Genomic DNA, 21,041 nt, shown 5'->3' with positions numbered 1-21,041 from the left:
ACAGCTTCAATTACAATACAAGTTACAATCACTTGGAGAAAAGTTATTTTCTTGTAAGAGCTTAAAGTGTCATATGCGTCATTTAATTCAGGCTGTGTGGTCGACGGCGTTTCGATCCCCTTTGGTCGGGATCGTCATCAGGACGGGGTTGTCGATAAGTACAGTGCTGTAGACAAAGGAAGGGTGGTGATGAGCGTGGCAGGTCGAGAGGGCGGGGAAGGGGGTGGGGGGTGAAGGAGCACTCAAGGGGACTAATTCGCAAAGGTTTACTGTGTTTAAGGAGGGGTGGGGGTGGTGGTGGCCAGAAAGGGAAGAAGAGTGATGCTTGGGGTGCTAGTGTGGAGGGTAGGTCAGTTATCAAAGTGGGGTCGTGTTCCACACAAGCGAAATGGAAGAGCACTTACAGGAAGCCAAGCAGGGATGCGTGGCTTGCGGCATTCGGGGGAACTGTGCGCTGGTTGCTGGAGGAAAAGGCAATTATTAGTTTTAAGACGCAGGGTTGACTGGTGATATCAAGACTGGCGCTGGTGGTATCAATACCTGGTAGCGACTTGTCCTGGGACTGCTCACGTAGTTGGGCGGCGTCTAGATGAGGGAGACAGAGAGCGCGGTCAGTCAGGAAAAATGTCACCGTGGGCGAGTAGGCGTGCATTTTAGGAGCGCGACCTAGGCGCGCCGCCTCTGACCGGGGGAGAAACTCTTACCTGAAGAAATGAGGGGCACAGAAGGCAAGAGCTCATCTGGCGTGGCTGTTCAGCAATGAATGCAGTGGCAGACCGCGTCTTCCCTGTGTCATGGGAAATACAGTTTACCGCGAGGTGGAGGCGGGGAAGGGGGCGTGTGCCAAGGGCGGGATCTGCGAGTGAATGCAGAGGTGTCGCGAGGCCATTGGTGTGGGTATGAGTGGGGGGCGGGGTGTGTGGAACGGGCGGGCGGGAGGGTTCCTAAGGAGACCAGAGTAAACAGGAAGTCTCAGAACCCAGGCGGGCGCACTGGAGAAAGCGCGTCGTAACGGGTCCAAGGGGTTGGAGACAAGTGCTTGTGTCACATACTAGAGGAAACGCAAAGAAGACCAAGTTGGGGCTCGTAGGGTGCAATGTAAGCATTACAAAGTAAAGGCATTACACATTACTGAGAGGAAACAGAAAACAGCTGGCGCACAAAGGATCAATTAAGGATCGCATGGTGCAATATCAGCACTACAAATAAAAGGCATTGCAAATACAGTGCTGGGCGGCAGTAGATCCCAGTTGAGCAATAGGTTAACATAAACTCGGTCAAGGTATAAAACCGGGCGGTTAATTACAGAATTACATTACGTGTTGGGAGCCAATTAGAGAAAAAATTAATGAAAAAATTAGAGAAAAGGCACTTTGTTATGGATTCTAGATCATTGGTGGATCAGATGATTTTAGCACAGTACTGGTATTATATCACTCGTATTGGCAGTGGGGCCTGAATGCAGGAGAGGGAGGACCGGACAAGGAATTTAATTTAAGTTAAATGGAAATCGTACTAGTCCATTCATCAAGGGTGTTGTACAATCATGGGCTCAACACCCTTGATGAATGGACTAGTACGATTTCCATTTAACTTAAATTAAATTCCTTGTCCGGTCCTCCCTCTCCTGCATTCAGGCCCCACTGCCAATACGAGTGGTATAATACCAGTACTGTGCTAAAATCGTCTGATCCACCAATGATCTAGAATCCATAACAAAGTGCCTTTTCTCTAATTTTTTCATTAATTTTTTCTCTAATTGGCTCCCAACACGTAATGTAATTCTGTAATTAACCGCCCGGTTTTATACCTTGACCGAGTTTATGTTAACCTATTGCTCAACTGGGATCTACTGCCGCCCAGCACTGTATTTGCAATGCCTTTTATTTGTAGTGCTGATATTGCACCATGCGATCCTTAATTGATCCTTTGTGCGCCAGCTGTTTTCTGTTTCCTCTCAGTAATGTGTAATGCCTTTACTTTGTAATGCTTACATTGCACCCTACGAGCCCCAACTTGGTCTTCTTTGCGTTTCCTCTAGTATGTGACACAAGCATTTGTCTCCAACCCCTTGGACCCGTTACGACGCGCTTTCTCCAGTGCGCCCGCCCGGGTTCTGAGACTTCCTGTTTACTCTGGTCTCCTTAGGAACCCTCCCGCCCGCCCGTTCCACACACCCCGCCCCCCACTCACCCCCACACCAATGGCCTCGCGACACCTCTGCATTCACTCGCAGATCCCGCCCTTGGCACACGCCCCCTTCCCCGCCTCCACCTCGCGGTAAACTGTATTTCCCATGACACAGGGAAGACGCGGTCTGCCACTGCATTCATTGCTGAACAGCCACGCCAGATGAGCTCTTGCCTTCTGTGCCCCTCATTTCTTCAGGTAAGAGTTTCTCCCCCGGTCAGAGGCGGCGCGCCTAGGTCGCGCTCCTAAAATGCACGCCTACTCGCCCACGGTGACATTTTCCCTGACTGACCGCGCTCTCCGTCTCCCTCATCTAGACGCCGCCCAACTACGTGAGCAGTCCCAGGACAAGTCGCTACCAGGTATTGATACCACCAGCACCAGTCTTGATATCACCAGTCAACCCTGCGTCTTAAAACTAATAATTGCCTTTTCCTCCAGCAACCAGCGCACAGTTCCCCCGAATGCCGCAAGCCACGCATCCCTGCTTGGCTTCCTGTAAGTGCTCTTCCATTTCGCTTGTGTGGAACACGACCCCACTTTGATAACTGACCTACCCTCCACACTAGGCACCCCAAGCATCACTCTTCTTCCCTTTCCGGCCACCACCACCCCCACCCCTCCTTAAACACAGTAAACCTTTGCGAATTAGTCCCCTTGAGTGCTCCTTCACCCCCCACCCCCTTCCCCGCCCTCTCGACCTGCCACGCTCATCACCACCCTTCCTTTGTCTACAGCACTGTACTTATCGACAACCCCGTCCTGATGACGATCCAGACCAAAGGGGATCGAAACGCCGTTGACCACACAGCCTGAATTAAATGACGCATATGACACTTTAAGCTCTTACAAGAAAATAACTTTTCTCCAAGTGATTGTAACTTGTATTGTAATTGAAGCTGTAATTGATGTATATACTATATTCTATGCGCCACCAATGCTGTTTTTTAAAAAAGCACTTGCACTTTCACTTCACTTTAACTGTATATAGCACCTTGCACCAAGTGCCAATGGGTTGTCACAAGATCTAATCTTTACAGTGCTGTCTCAAACTGTAAATGTACATTGAATACCCCTTGTCCTTGGTGAATAATACCACCTCTCTTCAAAATCTAATTGACTCCTTGTTTCTGTTCTTAGTAATGCCTAAAGGCATGCACAATTGAAACTGTCTCTCAATAATACCTGTTGGGTTATCCTTCTAGATCACACAGAATGCTGAGAACAGACTTGTTATGTAATATGGCTAAGGGGATTGTTGTAACAGGACTGTACCTAACAAATTACTCTGCTACTGCACGTCGTACTGCGGTCATCAATAAAGTGTGTAAAAAAAAAAAAAGGCCCCGCACACGCGCCCCTAGAAATGTAGGAATGTATAAAGGTGTGAAGTTCCTATAGATCAGAAGGTCGGGAGAACCTAAGAGATCAAGTCGGGGGACCTGATCCTTCAGGAGCAAGAGCCCTCACACATACCAGGAATCTAGACCGCATCCTTAAAAACAAGATCTCAATGAACAAACAAGTCAATGCCGTGACATCAGTCAAATACCACATCATCAGAAAGCATTGCAAAATCTTCAAATGACTGCCCATGCCCGGTCACCCAAACCCTCATTATCAGCAGGCTTGACTACAGCAATGCGCTATATGTTGACATCTCCAGCCATCACACTCCAAGACTCTAAACCATTAAAAACCCCGCTGCCAGGCACATCACGCTCCACCTCGCGGAAGTGCACTGGCTATCCATTCAGAAATGCTGCAATTTCAAGCTGCTCCCTCATGCCTACAAAGCTATACAATACACAACTCCAACTCTACCATCCCTCCAGACACCTGCACTCCACTTCTTTCTGCCTCACATGAATCCCCCACCCCACCTGCAAAAGCAAGACCAGAGTCTGCGCTTGTTTCTTCCCAGCCAAAAGCTGGAACAAACTCCCCCTAAATATCCAGACCACCCCTCCACTAATTAACTTACAGCTCTGGCGCATGAAAACCCTCACAGGTGATAAGCTGTGCCCTACAAAACCCCGTAGCATAATGTGGTGCTATCTGCTATGCTGTGGCCAAGAGATAAAAGTCTAAGTATCCTGATTTGATGGCTTAGTCCTTGCAAAGAAAGAATCTGCAAAGGGAATAACAAATAGACATTTCCCCTCACTCGGTGATGTAACAAAGTCTATCTTTGCTTTGACATGGATCAGAGGAGATATAAGTGTTTCACATCCGAACTTACTGTTCCAAACGGACTGCTTGCTCGTAAGATTGTTTTGCATTATCTGGATCATCCAGGTTTGTTAGAGCAACTGCAGAAAGAAAAGAGGAGACCAACATATTATAGAACACTGGACATCCTGTGAGGAGTAGGTTTTCTCTGCTGCACTCTAGGAACCCTGAAAAGGATATCTTTAATAAAACATGATAGACTTACACAAAACCATTCCCTCGTATGGTTACTCTTTCAAAAGAGACTGGGCTTGAAATGTTTACATGGCTACTCACATTGCTCCATTAGAAATCACATGGTATAGAGGAATTTTCATTATGTTGCCGTGCCATTGAGCATGATGACTTTTTAGATCTAGAAAGCATTGTGGTAGCGCAAGACTCCAACACAGAGCTTATGATCTGCTCTCCACTCTCCCCACTCTGACAGTTGTGATGGAGGTCAGGGACATTTGTAGCTTTTTGCTACCCTCATTTCAGCTCCTACTAATGTAGCAAAACAAGTGTGGTTGCAAGAGATGACATGGGAGCACGAGAGGAGAGAAGGTATGAAAGGCAAAGAGTGGGCAGACACTGAAGAAAGCAAGAATACACTACTGAGAAAGACATGCTACTTTTTAATCTAAGTTCTGCATCACTAGAATCTTTAAATATAAAATATTCTCACCTAAGTATGGAGATACCAAAACACTTCAGTTTAAAATAACATATCCATTTTGATAAGGTGAATGTCTGGCATTTTTAAATGCAGATAAATAGTCCATAGTCTATATAGGCCAAATGTATTCTATTTTTTAAAAGTGTGTGCTCTTTGTTTACCAGGAAAGGCTTGTTGGCCAGTTCATAAAAGTGAAATACATAAAACTATCTCTTTTAACAGGCATGGTTTGCTACTATTTGGCAGGCAGTGGCATGTTTTATTTTTGTTTAGGTAAAGTTTAGAACTGTCCTTACCGCTAAAGATATCTCTTCTAGAAAGTAAAAATTACTGAAGAAGACTAACACGGAGATGGACTACATTATAAAAACCCAAGACTACTTCTGGTACAATAGAGGGATGAATTCTCAAAATGATTCTATTGGAGTGAAAAGTGTAAGGTTTTACTGCTTCCTCACTCTATGGCTTAATCTAATAAAGACTAGAAAGCTTGGTTTCTAGAAAGATGTTGCTATGATGTCCATTGTATAGGCTAAGAAGTAGGAGCGATCAGTTTGGATAAAACACCATAGAGGTGAAGGCTACAAGGAGTAGATTATCCTCCTGAATGATAAAAAGTCTTGATGACAGGGACCGTATGGAAAGGCTTTTGAGAAGGACCATGATGTAACCCAAAACAGCTTCTGGAAGCACCTGATATAAGCGAATACTAGTTTTGCTTGAGAAGGAACAGATAGGGAAGTATAACGTCTTCTTGGCAGGATGCTGTGTAGCAATTGTGATGCTGACAGCACACATACAATCTTTTCAATTTCAAAGGTTAAAAGTAACAGAGCTCAAGATGTTGAATGCAGTTGTAGTGTCTCCATGATGACATTATAGAGGACAATGTGTGGAGCCTTTTCTGGGATGTTTAACAAAGCTGCTCCTAAGGTAGTTAGGACATCATGAAACGCAGTGCTGATGAATATATATACTCATGCAGTTGGTATATTACAGAAAAAGCCAGAGTCTTAATCCAAAGTATGTCTCAGTGGAGGGCAGGCATTCTTTTTCTTTTGCATTTGTGTGGACTCTGATCCTGGAGTCCTTCCACTGGTGAGCTGCATCTAATTGAACACCAGAAACCTCACCAGACAGCTGTGTGGGAATCCTAGAAGTTAGAGGTGACAAGGCTGGAGGAAGATGGGAGATATAGAAGCCTGTCTTTGGTTTTGCTGATGATGGCGACAGATGTTGTAACAAGACCTGGATTGGGGAAGCTTCAGGAGCACTGGAAGGCATTTTCTTATAGTGTAAGAAGAGGCTGATGAGACTCTGAATGGTGTGAATTTGAGCACCTTAATATTGAGTTGAGAATAGAGATTACCCCTTTTCTGATTGAGTGATTCTTGTGCTTTGATGTTGAACAAGCAGGTAGTTTGTTACCTGACTTCGATGCAAAGATGAATGACATCCATTAGAAGATTCACAAATGAAAAGAATGATGTAGATGAAAATGGTGCCTTTTCCTTTCTTTAGATCTCCCCCGTATCAGTCTTTTGGTGGATAGGATACAGTCCCAGGGGATGAGGCAACTTTCCTGGAAGCCCTTAGCTTTTTTTCGTACTCTACTCCTCTGAGGTAATGTCCGTCCAGGGTTGGATTATTTTTTATTGAAACATTTTCCGTCTTTGATATTTGAAATTTGGGTAAATAAGTGGGTCGGAGGCTACCTTCTTCCTCCCACAGTCAAGGCATAGCAAAATAAACTGAGAACACAGAAACTTGTCATTCAGAAGAACGAAAAAAGGTAGAAATCGAAAAGCTGAGTGAAGACGCTGCATTTGGTGTCTAAGGAGAAAATCTCAATAAAGTAGGATGACAAAACATTATTAAGTGATCCTACTCACGAGCAGTTAATAAGAACTGAGCCTGTGTGCCATGTGACAGTACAAGGCATGAAGGGATATGGATTTTCTTTCTTTTTAAAAGAGCACATGTATTTCGCCCAGAACCCCAAGGGGTGACAGTCTTGCACTTTACAAATGCTGATTGATTGATTTCCGAAACCTGGATGCCAGAGTAACTCTAGGATTGTGTGGATTACAGGGATCCTAGTATGGTTTCTTATGAAGAACACCTAGCAAACATGAAAATATGCCTAAAACATCTAAAGTCCTCTCTCTTTACATGATTAAAGGCTGTAAAATTTTTGACTGGGATCGGCCAGCACCACGGATCTTTACCAACCCTATGCATTACTGAAACCAAGAAAAGCAGGGAAATACAGACTGGTGTGGCTTGCTTGGATGGTTTATTATCTAGAATACACTGCAAACGTTAAAGAATGGGTCAAATATTCTATTTTCATTATATTTATGAGACAGAAATCTTAAACACTTTCAGCCAAAGATAGATGTCTTATCAACCTGGGTTCCCAAACATCTTCATAAAAAACGGTGCCCTGCCCCCAGCTGTTGGTGGACATAAAGCACATCAAAGGAATGGACCATAACTGTAACCGTGTGAAGACCACATTGACTACACACTGCCAAAGGTTGCACTGGTTTCTGTCACACAAGTTGGGTATTGTTTTTATCATGAGAAATGTGGAATCGTAGATGGTAGGACTGTCAATTCTAACAGATTACAGAACCTCTCTCACAAAATAAGGGGAATATCTTGAATTTTAATCAAAGTTTAACATTCTGGGTAAGAAAAAGTAGCAAGATCTACATAGGCTGTACTACCCAGGAGTGCCTCAGTTGTCTAGTTTCCAGAAAGACTGAAATTCAATGGAAAAATCTTGATGTTTTCACGTTCCTTTTTGGAACCTTCCCTGTTGGGGTTGGTATGGACATACACACAATTGCGGCACTGTTTTTGTCAGGAAAGGTATGGGAGCACTGGGTGTTTTTTTTTACAACTCTGCCTGCTCTTGCTAGCTGGGAGTAGGAGACCTTAGCAGAGCAAACGCTGTATTGATGCTATTTCTGTCTTAACTTACATACAGACTATCAGGCTATATTTCCTTCTATCACTGAATCACATATGGTTTCTGTTTCTCCCTGTGAAACAACATTTAAGTTTGCTATTGCAATGTTTTCTTTTGTTTTGTATAAAAAGCCTTAAAAAAATTAATGAGAATAAAAAGGCCTGTATATCCCATGAAGAGTAACGTCAAATGCCAGACTTTCACCCGAACTAAATGGATATTTTTTATTTGATCTTAAGTGTTCCAGGATCCCGTAATACAAGGGTTCATGACAGTCAATTGCTCTACAATGCATGAAAAAGGATACCGGGGAGAAAAAATACATGTAGGTAGAAATGCATGAGTTAAAAGGGGAAGGAAGTTTAGATGTATGAAATAGAATGGTGCAAAAGACAAACGATTATATAAGGTTGAGGCCATACTGAATGGCAAAGCACAAAAATAAGAAGATGAAAAGTACCATAAAAGAGACAAAATAAAGTAACAGAAAAACAACACAACGTTTGAGTTAGAAAAAAAGTGGGAAAGCAAAAAGATGCAATAGGGCATTAAAGAGGTAGAGCACTAAGAAAAAAAAGACAGATCACACAGGATATAAGAAATAGATAGCACAAAGGATCTGAAGAAAAAACATCAAGGAGCAGGAAGAGGATTCTAAGCAAGAGAGAAAGAATAAAAGCTTGAATGAAAACCCACAGTAGAGGGAAAACGTTACAGCATAGGTAACGGGAGGAGGTTGCACAAAAAATTATAGACACACAGCACAAAAAGAGAAGGCAAAGCAAGAAGGATGTGCCAAAGATATATAAAAAAAGCAGGAGAACTTCATGAATCTGCCATGCATGCCATAATAGTCCCCTTGAAATACCTCCGTAAAAAATAGTTGTCGAGAGTTTTTCATTTTTGATTTGTGTTTATGTATTGTTAGAGAAGGCATTTAGCTAGAGTAGACATCAGCAGTGGCTCCTCAGCTACGGCAGAGAGTCAACCCGTCACCCCTTTTCCCAGCCAGCAGCCTAACATTTTTAAAAAATAAAACGATAATAAAACAGGTTTATTTTCGTTTTATTTTTCAAGTTCTATGGGGCGTGTCTTTTTAAAATGTTTATGTATCTTTTTATTGAAACAGACATTGGTTCAAATAGACAATATAGAGGAATCAGTCAATTTATATGTAACAATGGCGTACAGAGGTAGAAGGATTGCATCTTTACAGAGGAGGGGAGTGTTATGGGGTAAGAGGGACATTTTCCTCAGCACAACCAGGTGGCGTACAGATTTCTCCACGATAACTATTCAAAGGGCTTCAAATTCGGTCCCACTTTTTGGGGCATCCCCTGGCAACATACACTGCCTTCCCCCTAAACATACACAAATCAAGGTCCCTTCCCCAGGCCTCTAGTGTTGGTGGTTTAGGAGCGCCCCATAATTGTGCAATGTGTCTCTTGACGATCATGAACCCCAGGGAGGCCCACTTCGTCTGGTGAGAGTTCAGGTCTGTGGGTTCCCATATTTTTAGGAGACATTGTCTCGCCTCCGGACGAAGACGGATGTGAAGCACTGCAAATATTGTCTCATGTACCTCGTGCCAGAAGGAGCGGACATGTTTACATTCCCATATTATGAGCAGGAACGTATGCAGGTGGCCACATCCTCTCCTGCACTCCCCACTATCGATTTTCTCCATACGGATCAGACGTGGCCCAGTGATGTACACTCGATGAAGAATTTTTAGCTATACCAGTCTACGGCGCGCCGGTATGGCAACCACTCTAGGTTAAGACACTGCCTGTCGTCTTTCTCGATACCATCTCCCATCCATCTCTCCCGTAATTCCTGGAGGGGATCTGTCATGTTGTTTATCAGTTTTTTGTATATTAAGGAAATCGTCATTTCTGGTAGGTGGCCGCCCAAGATCCTGTCCGCTAAGGGCGAGGCTTCTGAAAGAGCCGTCCCCCTAGGTAGAAGTGATTGAAGTGAGTGTAGGATATGAGCATATCGGAAATTTTCAGTATCGACTAGGTCATATTCAGCCTGTAGTGTGGTGAAGGACTTCACTCCCTCTCTCCCCCCAAATGTCTTGACTTGTGAAATGCTAATGAGGCCCCACCTGTCGAAACCTTTAAATTTCCACAGGCTACCCAGATTTTCAGAATCCCAAAGTGGGGTTGCTAACGTCAATTTATGTCCCCTCTCAAGAGAGTAACTTGCATCGTGCCAAATCCGGACCGAATGGTTAGAGGGGCCTGTAAGACTGTATCATTTAGGTAACGAATAGAGTGCCCTGTTGTAATTGCCTCCGGGAAGGAGCCATGTATCCATGGTATAGCCAGGGTCGTCACCTCGGCCATAGGTGCTGTGATTGACGGGTGCACTGCTCAGTAGTATTTTTTAATGTCCTGGAGGCTTATGCCACCATTGTACCAGTTTAAGGTCAGCCTATTGAAGGCGATACGCGATCTTCCGTTCCAGAGCAGTTCTCTCTGGAGGCCCTCCACTTCCCTGAAGTAATGTCCAGGTACAGGTTCCAGAGCATTTTGCTGTGCGTAAAGGAATCTGGGTAAGGACATCATTTTAAACATGGTCGCTTTGCCCAGTAGGGAGAGGGAAGGAGATTTCCAGCTGGCAATGTCTTTTTTGAGTTTACGCAGGGGCGGAAGATGATTTTGGGCGTAGCGGGCTGAGGAATCGAGAGGAATAAAAATACCCAAGTATTTAAAGCCAACAGTGTTGATCTGAATTGGGCAGTTTCCCGGGGGATGGGAGGATCTCCCCTAAGAGCGAATATTAAGGATTTACACCAGTTGACTATAAATCCAGTACGGGCCCTGTCTTGGAGGCGGGGTCATCGTGGCGGAAGAAATGGAGGGGAAGTGGTGGACACTGCTGTCAGTGAGCTTTTGGGTTTGGCCAGACATCTTAGGATGGTACATTGAGATGTCTCCAACCCGAGCCGCATTGGAGACAGAAGGCACAGGTTTCCAGTCTCTCTGGGAGTGCCAATCCGTGGCGCTAAGGCCAATACAGATGCAGCTCTCATGCTGCCAGCAGCTTGAGAGCAGCATCTGGATTGGCTGCAGGGGTGTCTTGGAGCCTGCACTGCATAGGAGCCAGAGAAGAGTAGAAGAGTAGTGATGCAGTGGGAGGCAGGTATGTTATTTTTAATGTTTTATGTTTTTTCTAGTTGTCTCTGCTCAGACATCAGCTGCTACTGGTAGCCATGCTAATCAGAGCCAAACTTTTCTGGTCATTTTTTAAAACGGCGGATATGTTGCAGTGATGATGTAATAATTCAGGAATCATGAGACCTATATACTCCATTTTTATGTCAAAACACAGGTATTGGGGATCAAGTAGTCTTATAGAGACAGAAAATAACTCCTCAGAGCAACCCTTCTGCCATTTCAAAATGGGGGCTGTATAATGGTGTGGTTTAGCCATCCTATTGGTAATTTATTTTAATATTGTTTATGTTTCAGGTTTCCTGTTGATTCAAAGCTGTAAACATGAGAGAAGCAGGTGGTAGCAGAGGATCTTTACCTCTTGACTCACTACAAAATAGAAGGACTCCTTCAACAAAGTAAAATGTGTCATATGAAAAACTAATGTGAAAGGAAAGGCAACATCAACTGCGACTGGACTAAAGAGATTTCAAGATGATGCAGAAACAGGCAAGAGGAATTCACAAAAGTTTGAAAATGATGGGAGAGGAGGATCAAATATTTTATCATTGTAACAAAAAGTGCTACAAGTCGTATACAATGGAAAAAAGCCTGGAAACATTTGTCAAAAATAGCAGCAACCAGTGAATGACATCAAGAATCCGAGTTTTCTGAGAAAGCGACGACCACCAAACCCAATGCCCAACCACTTAGAAGATCGATGGCTACCCCTCGCCCACCTCCAACAACTAATCAGAAAGCAGAGGATCTTCTATGTGTTATTTGTGGTTTAGCCAGAACAAGTGCCAAATGGATTGACAAAAGACTAAAGTACAGCATATGTGAGTCTCAAAGGTCAAACAAGTTTTTATTTGCAGCTAGTTTCTTCAAAGATGAAGTTTTCAGCAGAGTAGCTGATCTAAACGGCGAGGTGAATCTATTTGCAGCGGATTTGTATGCGCACCCGAACTGCATGGGTGCATACATTCAAAAACATGAATGAACAATGAGCTTCCAGCAGCAACATAACCACCAGCCTTCAGTTAGCACTCTTTGAAAAAGCAAATTAGGTATTAAAACCATTTGGGTGCTGGCTATGGGTTGACATTCCGTGAGAACAAAAAAATAATGGTCAACATTGATGAAACTGTATTGATCATTAATAATAAAATTACAATTTTTTTGGGTGAGAATGTACAATTACAGAATTCGTTTTTCTCAGTCTAACAAAAAGAACGAGCCTCTTGTGGTGTTCTCAGCTGATTTCACTTCTGAAGTTTATGCTACCAAAATAATATCACAGGATGCAGTAAACTCAGCAGAAACCATTTTAAGAAACGTCCTGAAAGATTTTGTTTTTGGACTTGATGACAACTTTTGTGATGTCACAGAGGACCGCAAATCATGGGAGTCAACAAGAAAGCCTGATGTTGCCTTAACATTTTTCAAATCATTGTTTAATATCAGCAAAGCAAAACTGTCACAAAATAAAGTTCTTGAGTTTGGACCAGAAGCCAACAACATTGATGATGGCTTTGAAGATATAAGCGAATAAGTGGAAGACAATCTTATGAACCGACAGACTTATGCTGTGCAAATGTACTATCTTTTCCAAATCATGTTTTGTGAATTACATCACAGCAAACAAACACGCCGCTACACATGATGACTGTCCACGCAATCTATGACAAGTGCAAAATTAGAGAGCTAATCGTTTCAATGAATAGGATTGGTGTATCAACAAGGTATAATGAAATAGTACTGAGCAGAAACTTGTTAGCAGCTCTTGCTGTAAAATCTAAGAATACAACAGCACATCACTCCAAGTCACTTTACCAGGAATTGATTTACAATTGCTGCTCTTGATCATTTTGATTTTGAGGATGGCTCTTCTTTTTCTCGAACATCCAGCTCACATGATACTGTCATGGTGCTTTTTCAAGACCATACCAATGAAGTAGCTACTGGAAAACAAGCTGTGTCAACTGTAGGCATACACAAACGAAGCTTCAAGCTCATAACCCAACTGCCTTGCCAACGTGTGCAAAATCCCTATAAGCCATCAACATGTACCAGTCTACCAGAAAGTTTCAAAGTGGCTGAGGACATGGATTGTGTTCTACCTGATGCTGCGGTCCAAAAAGCTGATTTGATTGAATTTATCCCATCACTTATTCAATATGGTATGGAGGATGAAGGAAAACCAGTTCCTCCATGGACTGGAATTCACGGTCTGATCTCCCAGGAGACCATCCCACTGAAGAAGGTTGGGTTTTTACCAGTATTACCAGCTCAGTCACAAACTATGCAACAGTATACGCAGTTTTAAAGAATATCCAAAATGTACAAGCTCAGCTTGAAGACCAGCCTATTCTGCAAATTTTCTGCGATGAAGGTGTTTTCCATATTGTAGTTGACATTTTTATGAGCAATCCAGTGAAATGTAATGATCTTTATCCAATGAGGGATGTTTTCCACATGACAACACTTGCGTTGCAGTGTGCAGGAAGTTTTCTCAGTGGATGTGGCTAGACAATGCACTTATTGAGGCTGAAATCTTTGGAAGCAAAACCGCCTGTCAGTATTGAGCGGAACTCATTATGTTCGCCCGCTACAAGGTATGCTCATCATATCTGAGGCTATCGAAACATTGTGTTGAATGCTTTCTGTAACAAGAATGACAAATTTGGTTTTGCACGTCTTATCTCAGAAGTGAATAAGGCACAGGGTGCACTTCGTTCAAAGACATAATGCAAAGCCAGGCAATGTTTAATACACACACTCAGTTAAAAATCAGAAAACTTGAAAACCAAGTTTGCAGAGTTTCTCAAGGAATGTGAAGAAAAATCAGAACTTTGTAAGTACAGGGGAAATGTTTTACACATGACAGCTCTAGTGAAAACCTTGCTACATGCTGATCGGAAAGGCGATTGGGAGCTGCACGTGAAGACTGTGGAGTTCCTGATTACTGTGTTTTGCAAATTTGAGTGCATAAACTACCTGAGATTTGTGTCCTAGTATTTGAAAAGAGTGTAGAAGCTAGAGGTGGAAAAACCATGCCTCTGAGTCAATGCTGTGGCTCCAGGTATGAAACTGGAACAGAAGATCCAGAGATCACAGAAAAGCTCCAAGGGAATTGTTGGTCAGACATGTATAAGTGAATATGTTGATAAATGGCAGCTAGATTACCAAGAAGTCCTATTTATCTGCAATGCTTTCAGAGAGATGACAAATTCAAAATTAATGGACCATTATGAAACTATTCCTCACCACGAACTTGTTGGAAAGAGAGGCAAACATTTTAATCAACATGTTGACAGCCTTCCTCATTCTATGCAGCAGCAAGGAAACCCTTTTGAAATGACTGGCCTGTGCAACTACATTACTTTGGGAGCAAACAATATGCCGAGAACGATATAAAGACACATATACTAGATGTCCTGGAACATAAGCAGAACTGAAACAGGAGACATTTGCATCAAAAGGGAAAGATTTGTTTGACATGATCACTAAAGCCAAACTTCCACGCTTTAATTGCCATAGTAAGAGTTTCGTCCAACCAGACACTATAAAGCAGGTTACAAAAAACATAACTTTTGCAAGTACATAGAAAAATGGATGTAGCAAATAAATGGGGTGAATTTATAAAGGACCTTCTGTTACATATCGCCTTCCAAAAAGCTCATTATTTGATGGCGATGCTGAAACCAAACCAAAAAAGCACAAACTTGAACAAGAGCTTGAAAAAAAACTTCCACCTGAGGAATTTTAATTAAAAAATGTTTCTTATTGAAAACTGCTGTTATTGTGGACCATATGTCACATATATGAAAGGTCAAAATTTCATCCATCCAAAACTTCGGAGAGGTAGTTCAGACAGTTCTACAGTTATCATAGTCAGTGTGCACCTTGCAAGTACTGCACATTGAATTATCTGTCAAAGAATGTGAGGGAATCAGGCAAATGTCAACAAGTGGAACAACTGACCTTGCGTGCATCAAAAATTCAACACCTATACCTGTGCAACTTGATCAATTCTGGTCATCAATATCGAACAAGATGAACTTGGAGAGGTTAACTTGCCAAAACACTGCTGATGCTTCAGTGACCACTGAATTTCCAATTATTGCAAGTGGAATGATTGCCAATGCGGGGTTGGTGCCTGCAGAGAAATATTCTTCTAGGTTCTTGAACATATTGTTCAAGAACCTAACAGTAAATAGGAGGAAGCTGACATTTGTGTTGTGCCACATGGTGAGAGGGCTGTTTGAAATGTTTCCAATTGAGTCACTGTATTGTCAAATCACACATATATCGTTATTGTGCTACTTAGATTTGTTGCAATGTTCATAAGTCAAAAACTGTCAGAGCTATGGAGATGTTATGGAACAGGCAAGAAAAGACACTTAATACTGCTTCATATTCTGTACAAGAAACTTGACCCAGAGATGCCCAGCGTTCTTATCAAGGCACACATTCTTACAGGTGATGACACTATGAGCAAAATTGGAAGAAAGCTTGGAGCTCTAACTTCTTCACCTCTGAAGTTTCCAAAATGGATTTTCTGAGACAGAAGAAGACTGTGACTATAAAGACGTAGAAAAATACCTTGCGAGTGTGTGGAAAACAAGTTCTGACTGTCACATTCGATGATGCTTGGTACAGTGAGTTCAAGAGATCAGCCCCGCTAAGTGAACTTCCACCAATGTCATATTCTGTGCACAGGCACATTAAATGCTGGTAATATCTGTGAGAGATATGCTTGCTTCTCTAGTCTATGTTTAAGACTATCAGTATGGATGCTATGATGCAGAAGGAAAAGTTATGTATTTGTAATTTCAATTCTGCATAACCAACTCTCTTTCCTCCCTGAATATCAGTAATTTCTTCACAAACTATTAGAATATGTATTGCAATTCAATAAGAACTGAGGCTATGAAGGAAACATACAGATAAAAGGTGATGGGGGAAAGTCTTACAATAAGTCTAACCAGTGGTAATCCGTCCAGGTAGTACTCCAAACTATTGTTCTTATGCCTTACATGCCACCTCATAAATAATTGGGACACTTAACAATTTGTGTATATATGTATGAAGTTGCTGCTATATGAATGTAGTTATTTATATTAGTTGTGTGACAAATGGTATGTCGGTAGCACGAAACATGAGGCAAAGAAAAGGATACTAGAACATCTACGTGCTATTAGCAATCACAATAAACATTATCCCATAGCGCGACATTTCCATGAGAAGCACATGCAGGATGAAACACAAATGCAAATGGTGGTAATTGACAGTGTGGATTTGGGATTCAGAGGGGGTAATCTTGAATTATCCCTAAGGAAACTTGAATCAAAATATATTATTGATTTTGGATGCCTGACTCCCTATTGATTGAATATTACTGAAGAATTGCCTATACATCTGTATGAATAGTATATTATACAAATGAGTTGAAGAAATGGAATGGCTGCAGTCTATTTGTGTAATTTTATATATTATATTTTATTGTTTTAGATATTTCTTGAGGTTTGAGGACGAATAATCAGAAATACAATGCGGTTGTCTACGGATTTCAGTGTGGAATAGAACTTTTTCCAGGATTGGCCCACTGGGGCACTATGTTCTTACACCTTCGAAACACCCATGGGAGTGCATTATTGCCAAATTGGATTTACTAACATTTCTTCGATATTTGCCCTTTGAGTTATGGGCCGTGCTTTCAGTCATAGACAATGCCCACTTGGGCGAAATTAATTACATATGAGGCCGTGTAATCTAGCAACGTGCCCATGACAACAATGCACGAATGAGTCCCAGCAAACCAATAGGAAACACTCTAACAGAATTGTGCGTCACGTGCCACGGAGAACAATTTAAACGTAGTGTATGCACGAAATGCTAACCCATGGAAACTTTCAAATTATTGTTTCACTTAAATTGGTTATATTCAATGCACTGAAACCATTTTATGGAATAATGAATTGAGTAATGTGTGAGACATTAATGGGCAATGAAATGCCGAGATGATTCAGTAAAATAATACGATTGTGAACTAATATATAACGCATTTGTATTTATGGAATTGCTTACCTAATGCTGAAAAGATATGATATTTATGACTATGACAAGATGTCAGCCACCTCATGTATTGATGTTTTCACACTTTGGGTGATTTTTTGTATTTAAATATGGCCGCTTACATGGTTTGACGAGCGTGAACTGTAGTGTAGTTCCTATTTTCCCAATAGGCCCTGCGCATTGGAATAACATAAACAGTAGTATGGACGTAGAAGTGCGGATCTTCCAGGTCTCCACTGACTATGCTAAACTTAATTGGGTTTGTTACCAACTAGCTCAGAGGTCACTGGAAACTTTCTTGACTGAATAGGAAGTGATCAGCTTCCCTGGCACAGACAAGAAGGGATTCAGTTTTCCAACAACCGCATAAACATGACAACTTAGCTCCTTAGAATAAGAGTCAATCTCTAGAGTCGTGTGAAACAATAGACAGTTATTTTACTCAGTCAGTTGTGCAGATTACTTTCACCAAGTTGCAGAGAATAGAGAGACGGGCGTTTTCAATAAAAAGGTATTATTTATTGAACAGTCTTTCTTCTCGTGCAAGAGAAATGAATTGCCACAATTGCAAGACTAGTTATTATAAAAAGTGCGTACAGTAAAATGAGGATTGCGAAATAATACTGTAAAAGCATTGATATGGTTTCTTAGCCATACAATGGTTAAAATGAATCAAATATATACATTCATATATACATTTAGCTAACGTACTCAACTGGTGCTTCTAACTACGCACGTACCTGACCTAAGGCTAATACTTGGGAGGGAGTAAGTAAGTAGCAGTTTTAGTTAAGTTGGTTTTGCCAAGGTTTGCTTCAAGAATTCTCTCTAAGGGTTTAGTCAACACCATACCTCTGTAATAGAATGTTGGAGGTCTTGTATCTCTTTCCAGGACTCAATATCCCAGTCACTCACAAGAGTAGGCTGGAAACGCTGGAGCTGGATTTTCTCGGCAGGAGAAAAGACAGCGTCTCTCTCAGCGCGTCGAGGAGGAGGAGGGGCAGCGTCCGTGGGCAGCTTGCATCTGCTGGGCTCTGTAAGGGACAGCTGTTCTGCTCCTATGTTCACCACACCATCGCTATCATTGATGTCGTTGAGACAGCAGTAGCGGCAGTAGTAGCAGCAGCGTTTGCTTAAGGCAACGTTGGTAATATTTATACCTGAAAGGTGCCTGGTTTGACGTACGTTTTTGGACATAAGAAGTCAATAAAGATGTCACTAGGAAGTGATCGTCTCTCAGTGCTCATTAGAGTTCTATTACTAATCAAAACATAGCAAGCGGGGTTTTCCCAGGTTGCTGAGTTTTATCTTGTTGAAGAACTCGGAGTGTAATCTAGGAATCTTAGATAGTGGCTTCTGCTGTGTCATTTGCTCTAATGAGCTGCAGAGGAAGCAATCAATCAATCAATCAGTGACACTTATAAAGCGCGCTACATACCCGTGGGGTCTCAAGGCGCTGGGGGGGGGGGAGCCGCTACTGCTCGAACAGCCAGGTCTTCAGCTTCTTCCTGAAGGAGAGGTGGTCTTGGGTCAGGCGCAGGTCGGTCGGGAGGGAGTTCCAGGTCTTGGCGGCCAGGTGGGAGAAGGACCTTCCTCCTGTAGTCGCTCTTCGGATGCGGGGGACGGCGGCGAGGGCGTGGTTGGCTGATCGGAGGTGGCGTTTGGGAGCGTAGAAGTTGACTCGGCTGTTGAGGTAGCTCGGGCCTTGGTCGTGTAGGGCTTTGTGTGCGTGGGTGAGGAGGCGGAAGGTGATTCTTTTGTTGACGGGGAGCCAGTGAAGGTCTCGCAGATGTCCGGAGATGTGGCTGGTTCGTGGGATGTCGAGGATGAGTCTGGCTGAGGCGTTCTGGATCCGCTGGAGTCTCTTCTGGAGCTTGGCGGTGGTCCCGGCGTAGAGGGCGTTGCCGTAGTCCAGTCGGCTGGTGACGAGGGCCTGGGTGACGGTCTTCCTGGTCTCGGTGGGGATCCACCAGAAGATCTTCCGTAGCATGCGTAGGATGTTGAAGCATGCCGAGGAGACGTTGTTGACTTGCCTGGTCATGGAGAGGGAGGAGTCCAGGATGAAGCCCAGGTTGCGTGCATGGTCTGTCGGTTTGGGTGCGGTGCCCAGGGCGGGAGGCCACCAGGAGTCGTCCCAGGCGGAGGGAGAGGAGCCCAGGATGAGGACCTCCGTCTTGTCCGAGTTCAGTTTCAGGCGGCTGGTCGTCATCCACTCGGCTACCTCTTTCATCCCTTCGTGCAGGTTGGCTCTGGCGGCGGCGGGGTCGTTGGTCAGGGAGAGGATCAGCTGGGTGTCGTCGGCGTAGGAGATTATGCTGAGGTTGTGTTTGCGTACGATGGCCGCGAGGGGGCTCATGTAGACGTTGAAGAGGGTGGGGCTCAGAGATGATCCTTGGGGGACGCCGCAGATGACTTCGGTGGCCTCTGACTTGTACGGTGGTAGGCGGACTCTCTGTGTTCTCCCGTCGAGGAAGGAGGTGATCCACTCCAGCGCCTTGTCCTGGATTCCGACGTTGCTGAGGCGCCGTACTAGGGTGCGGTGGCAGACCGTGTCGAATGCCGCGGAGAGGTCTAGGAGGATGAGGGCCGCTGTTTCTCCATTGTCCATCAGGGCTCGGATGTCGTCGGTGGCGGCGATGAGGGCGGTCTCGGTGCTGTGGTTGGCTCGGAAGCCGGACTGTGAGGGGTCGAGGGATCCGTTCGTCTCGAGGAAAGCGGCCATCTGCTTGTTGACGGTCTTCTCGATGACTTTGGCTGGAAACGGGAGGAGCGAGATGGGGCGGTAATTCTTGAGGTCGGTGGGGTCCGCTGTTGGTTTCTTGAGTAGGGCGCTGAGTTCGGCGTGTTTCCAGCTCTCGGGGAAGATGGTGGTGTCGAGGGATGTGTTGATGATGTCTCGCAGGTGGGGTGCGATGACAGCGTCGGCTTTGTTGAAGACATGGTGAGGGCAGGGGTCGGTCGGTGATCCGGAGTGGATGGAGTTCATCGTGCGGATGGTGTCTTCGGTGCTGATCGGGGTCCAGGCGCGGAGGGTGGTGGTGGGGGGTGGTTGTTCGGTCATGGTGTGCGTTGGTTGGTTGTTGAAGCTGTTGTGTATGTCCGCGATCTTGTTGTGGAAGTATGAAGCCAGGGAGTTGCAGAGGTCTTGCGATGGGGTGATGTCGTTGTTTCCTGCGCTGGGGTTGGAAAGCTCTTTGACGATGTTGAAGAGTTCCTTGCAGTTGTGTGCGTTGTTGTCCAACCGGTCCTTGAATGCTGTTTTCTTGGCGGCGCGGATCAGCTGGTGGTGTTTCCGGGTGGCAAGTTTGAAGGAGGTCCTGTTGTCCGGTGTCGGTTCCCTTCTCCAAACTTTCTCGAGGGCTCGGCAGTTCTTCTTGGAGCTCTTGAGTTCGTCGGTGAACCATGGGGCTTTCTTGCTGCCGGGTCTGCTGGGCGGGGTCCTCAGTGGGGCGAGTTCGTCCGCGCAGTTGCTGATCCACTTCGTGAGGTTGTCGGCGGCCTGGCTGGGGTTCGCTGAGCTGGCAGGAGGGTGCTGGCTCAGGGAGGTGGCGAGCTGGTCTGCTGTGATCTTGTTCCAGCTTCTGCGGGCGGTCTGTTGCTGGTGGTGGTGGGTCGTTGTTTTCTTGAAGGTGAAGTGGACGCAGCTGTGGTCCGTCCATTGAAGCTCTGTGGTGTGGCTGAAGTTGATGTCCTTGCTGGATGAGAAGACAGCGTCGAGTGTGTGTCCGGCGAGGTGGGTGGG

At 44.2% G+C, this 21,041-nt stretch overlaps 1 protein-coding gene across 1 annotated transcript in view; it reads right to left on the bottom strand.

Annotated features, from left to right (window-relative positions):
- BBS4 (Bardet-Biedl syndrome 4) overlaps positions 1-21,041 on the bottom strand; it is a 481,469-nt gene that overhangs the window by 68,087 nt on the left and 392,341 nt on the right. Inside the window, exon 13 of the mRNA XM_086959248.1 lies at positions 4,433-4,502. Within this exon, the coding sequence (XP_086815374.1) occupies positions 4,433-4,502 (70 nt within the window). The remainder of the gene's footprint in view (positions 1-4,432; positions 4,503-21,041) is intronic.

This window comes from Lissotriton vulgaris, chromosome 2_2, assembly GCF_964263255.1.
Source record: "Lissotriton vulgaris chromosome 2_2, aLisVul1.2, whole genome shotgun sequence".
Taxonomy (NCBI): domain Eukaryota; kingdom Metazoa; phylum Chordata; class Amphibia; order Caudata; family Salamandridae; genus Lissotriton; species Lissotriton vulgaris.
The sequence above is the reverse complement of the archived record's forward strand: the minus strand, read 5'-3'. Positions and strand labels throughout refer to the sequence as shown.